We start from the raw sequence: 5132 nt of genomic DNA on the forward strand, positions 1-5132 counted from the left end.
TGGAAAGTACGATTGTTACTATTAGTGTGAATAGGAAATGGGGAAGCTTCTAATAATTTATGTATCTTACACTTATTAGGCCTTCCACGTTACGTGCCTAAAGTGATGCCAAAAAAAAAAGGAGGATTTGGCATCACTCCGCATACTGTGGTCAATGACGCTAACTCAAAGTGATACCAGGAAAATAAGAAGCGGAACATGTACATTCACTTGTGCCTAAACAATAAATAAATGTAAAGTTACTGTAGCAACAAGAGACAATTCACTCCCTACATCCAGCCAATGTTTACATTCAACGGTCACCAGAATTTTACCGTTAGCTCATCTAGACCAAAGTGCTATACATAGATATCATATACATGAGCATATATACAAATCCATTGCTCTCTTATTGTAGTCATAGAGAACGCTTTCTCTTCCTTCTCAAATCTGTTGAACCCTGCAATCACAAGTGGCAAGACACGAAATCAAATTAGTCAATAGCAGCACCATTTCCCTCCAACCCAGTACCCCATGAACTATCCACCACCACAATTCCTTTCCAATTTCAACCCTCACTATTCACACCTTTTTAATCCATTTGGGGTCAATCAAGCGACCCACAACCATAATTCCTATCACATAAGGAAACTATCAGGGTGCATACCTGGGTATGAGGCAACAACAACAGGGAGGCGGACAAGCAACACCAGTCGGATCCACCACGAGAGCAGCACTGTTGGTTCAGCTTCTCCGGTGTCCCAAGAGCAGCTTCACCGGAAAGATCATGTTGACACAGCAGATTGGAGTGAGAGCCGCCTTGAAGAAAGCCAAAAGAAAGAAGGACGTGTGTACTGGGGAGAGGAAGAAAACCTTAGGTCAGTAAGCGCTTGGTTGAAGTGATCCAATGATCCAATTCAAGAAGTTGACAGAAGGGGAGATATATACTGGAAGAATGTTACAGCAGAGTATAATTTGCATGCACCGAAAGAGCGAAGAAGAACATCTGCTAAGTTGAAAAACCATTAGAACAAGACTATACCTTTAATTACCAAGTTCAATGGATGTTACGACAAGGCAAGGAGAGAGCACGCTAGTGGCAAATTTGACCAAGTTATGGAAAAAACCCGTGAAGAATACAAAAGAGTTGTTAATAAAAAGAGGCCTTTTGCATTGGAGTATTGATGGAGAGCAGTGAAGGATCAACCTGAGTAAAGTTTACCCAATTGAAGAAATGATATACATTCATCAACCTTTTATTACAGTGAAGGATCAACCCAAATGGAGTATTGTTAATAAAAAAAGTCTTAGAGACCATTTATATATATATATATATATCAAATGAGTCTCTTCTGCACTACTATACTACTATACAGGAATCGTTTCCCATATATTCATCTAGGGATATAAATATACTCATACAAAAGGTAAATAACAAAATAAATATTTTCCATCCTTCCTACTTATCTGTGTTCTACTTATACTATGTGTCCGCATGTAGTAACAAATATAACTCTCAGCAAAAAGAACACAAACTAGATTACGTTTATGTAACTTTTTTTTGCAAAAGTCAAAATAGCCCTGTTTCGACTCAACGATTCCAGTCCAATTCGCATAAATAGGTTACTAGCAATGCCGCGATTTTAAAGACGATGCATGTCAGATGGCTGAAATACTATTACTGTTGCTTATGATCCATCAGGTCTTATGTTAATTGGATGCCTACTCTAGGTTGCCATATAAATAGTAACCAAACAGTGCTGATTCTACACATGAACGTAAAATGGTTCTCCTGCCGTCCTGCGTGTCAGGACGCGGTCTTGTTGCCCCTGTATCTCCTGGAGCAGTGCACGAAGTGCAGCAGGTTCACCACGCTCAGGGCCGTCAGCAACCAGAAGAAATAGTCCAGATGCCCCTCGTTCAGGTCGTCGGGGATCCAACCGGGCGCCCCGCCCCGTGCCGTGGCCCACGCGACGCCGCCCAGCACGGCCGAGTTCAGGTAGCTCCCGGCCGCGATCGCGAGGTGCGCCAGGGAGGTGCCCATGCTCTTCATGCCACCGGGCGACTGGTCGTAGAAGAACTCGAGCACGCCGGTGGTGGTGAACACCTCCGCGGCGCCGACCAAGGCGAAGGATGGCGCTTGCCACACGATACTCATACTCGTCGTCGGCGCGCTCGCGGCCGCCAGACGCCTCGCCTCGACCAGCGCCGCGTATGCCATGGCCGCCACGGACAGCGCGAGGCCGACGCCGAGGCGGCGCAGCTGCGACAGGCCACGGTCGTCGCCGGTGACGCGCCGGGCCAGCGGGACCAGCACGGCGTCGTAGATGGGGATGCCGACGATGATGCTGATGGTGTGGAATATCGAGAGGGAAGCCGGCGGCACGGTGAACGGGCCGACGCGGTTGTCCATGGCCATGCCCTGCTCGATGAACGTCGACGACGCCTGCGAGGTGACCGCGAAGAAGAGCACCATCGATGCCCACACGGGGAACAGCCGGAGCAGCATCTTCAGCTCCTCCACCTGGGACACCGTGCACAGCCTCCACGGGCTAACCGTCGACGCTGCGCCTTTCTCGTCGGATAACGACCGCGCTACAATGGCAGCCTTGTCGAAGAATCTGGAGAAGACAACATTCAAATGCTACAATAAGTACAAGTTGCAAAATTTTGACCGTAATTTGAGAACAACTGTGCAGTACCTGAATTGGCAGGTATGTGCAGTCTTGCAATTCGCCTCATTTGGTGAAGGCACCTCATGCAGGGCTGAGCTATCCTTAGGCAGCTTCAAATGGTGATTCCGTACGGCTGCAACGACCACCTGCGAGACTCTTGTGAGAGGACTCCCTTCCAGCTTCTTGTACCTGTACACCTTCCTGCCGGCAACAAACACGGCGAGGCCGAACACGGTGAGCGCCATCGGGATCGCGAAGCCGACCTCCCAGCCAACGTTGTCCTGCACCCAGACAAGCGCCGTCGACGACAGCAGGGAGCCCAGGTTGATGGAGAAGAAGAACCAATTGAAGAACGAGCCCTTGTTCACCCGCTCCCCCGGGTCGGCGCCATCGAACTGGTCGGCGCCAAGGGCCGAGGTGCAGGGCTTGATGCCACCGGAACCGATTGCGATGAGGTAGAGCCCCAGGTACACCGCAGCACGATGAGTGCTGCTGCTGTTGAAGGACGAACCCATTAGCAGTGGAAGCCATGCTGAAACGGTGAGGGCGATCATCCCCTGAAACAAAAGCAGAATTGTTCAGAGATGTTGACGGAGGATGCTGGTAGCCAGTAGGATAGATCTGCAAGTTACTACTTAGCTTGTTGCAACTTACAACGGCCTGGATCGAGATGAAAATCACTACTGTCCAGTATCTTCCCCAATATGTGTCGGCCAGAAAAGCTCCGGCGAGCGGCGTGAAGAAGCAGCTGCCGAGCCAAGTGGACACATTCGTGGCAGCGTCGACATTGCTTTCGTGGAGCACGCTCGTGAGATAGGTGACCAAGTTCTTCTGTATCCCAGAGAAAGCCAGGCTTTCGCTGATTTCAGCTCCTGATGCACGCCCATGGTTCAGTTACTTCAGTAGCTAGACTAATTTGTGTGTCGAAAGAGAAAAGTGCGGTCTGCAATGGATATAATCCTTTGTTATGAACTTATGATAATGGAAACTAGCCTTTGGCAGTACCTAAAATCAAATAGCATGCTCTCCAATTCCCTGTGCTCCGCTTCAGAGCCGGCTTCTTGTCAATATCAACCGTTCCGTCGCTAGTGTATTGTGGACCTTCTTCCTGAATGATAATACCAAGAGCAAAGCTGATGACTCTAGTTTAATTGCATATATTCGTGCTTCTAACTGCTAAGAGAATAAATTCTGTGTTTCCAATAAAAGACGAGCTTTATCTTTCTGATAGACCAAAGTTCAACTGTACTTTTGTTCAGTCTTTTAATCTAAAAAAATACTTTTGTTCAGTCTTATGCGAAGCAAATATTAGGCAACTACTACTTAACAAGATTACCATGAAAGCATAGTAAGGTAAGAGAATTCACCTGTGGACGCAGATAGTGAATCAATGGCGTCTCCTCATCTGCTGATTCCATGGTAGCCGATGGGCTTCCGGCAATGTTGATGAAAGAATCCGGAGGACCCGATATACGGTCACTCTGCTGCCGGCCAAACAACGACATGAGAACAGGACAAGAAGTTGAGTAAACATTTTATTCTAAATAATTCTCACATTATGATAACTCTCTCTCTCTCTCTCTCTCTCTCTCTCTCTCTCTCTCTCTCTGTATTCAAATCACAGACACAGTACCTGATTGTCGCCTTGCTTGAATTATTCCTGCTTTCATTTTCTGGCAGGTAAGACCCTGCCCATTTCATGACAACGTGTAAATTGTTCTACCTGTCGAGGAAGATTTCCCCAGTATGCGAATGCTTCCTAGCTAATTCTCTTTGCAACTGAGTATATATTCGAATGAGCCAAAGATTCCAAAACAGAATTTGAACTGTAAGAATTATTTTGACCCAACGCCCAGTCGGAGGACACGGCGACCTTGCTAATCTTATGAACAGCTACTGAGCTTACTGTAATTTAATTTCGATGAGCCCTTGTGCTGGTTAGAAGAGCAAGGATGAGAAATTTCCATCCCCCCCCCCCAAATATTAATTGGGCAACAACATCTACAGAGACGCGCGCGCGCGCGCAGAGAGAGAGAGAGAGAGAGGTTGGTTACCTTGAGCGAGGTATATTTGGAGGACCATGGTGGTGGTCTGGTGGATGGAGCGGAGGACAAGGCTCTCCAGCAGCCTAAGACGAAGTGGCTGGAGCTACTGAAGGAGGCAAGGATAGAATGCTTTTTTAGAGAGTGGAGTTGGAGGAATCGCATCTTATTTCATTAATTAAAGTATTCAATTTGCAGTTTGGATCTGTCCTCACACCAACCCAACAACACCGGCCGGCGAGTCTTTCTTTCAATTAATTAAGAGCGTGTGCAATGGAGCCACAATGCTCGGCTCCTAAAAAGTGGTGAAGTGGGGTCAACATGATGATGCGGAGTCAAGTCAATAACTATGGAAAAAAGTATATGATCATGTGACCTACAATGTATTATTGATGACCTTTTAGTTCACTATCCTTCAAAAGTAGCAAGATTATAA

At 47.1% G+C, this 5132-nt stretch overlaps 1 protein-coding gene across 2 annotated transcripts; it reads right to left on the reverse strand.

Annotated features, from left to right (window-relative positions):
• Nucleotides 1–1555: 1555 nt before the first annotated feature.
• Nucleotides 1556–4833, reverse strand: LOC112894011 (protein NRT1/ PTR FAMILY 8.3-like). 2 transcript variants are annotated; one of them, XM_025961566.1, is made up of 6 exons: nucleotides 4709–4833; nucleotides 4022–4135; nucleotides 3660–3762; nucleotides 3309–3526; nucleotides 2682–3211; nucleotides 1556–2600 (listed from the first exon to the last, which is right to left on the reverse strand). In XM_025961566.1, the coding sequence occupies exons 2-6, from the start codon at nucleotides 4070–4072 to the stop codon at nucleotides 1787–1789; spliced, it is 1716 nt and encodes a 571-aa protein (XP_025817351.1). In that variant the 5' UTR covers nucleotides 4073–4135; nucleotides 4709–4833; the 3' UTR covers nucleotides 1556–1786. The 2 variants fall into 2 exon arrangements, with proteins under 2 accessions (XP_025817351.1, XP_025817352.1); XM_025961567.1 differs by having other exon boundaries at nucleotides 4022–4138; nucleotides 4709–4825.
• Between the last annotated feature and the right edge of the window lie 299 nt (nucleotides 4834–5132).

Source organism: Panicum hallii, chromosome 5 (genome assembly GCF_002211085.1).
Source record: "Panicum hallii strain FIL2 chromosome 5, PHallii_v3.1, whole genome shotgun sequence".
In the NCBI taxonomy this organism is placed as follows: domain Eukaryota; kingdom Viridiplantae; phylum Streptophyta; class Magnoliopsida; order Poales; family Poaceae; genus Panicum; species Panicum hallii.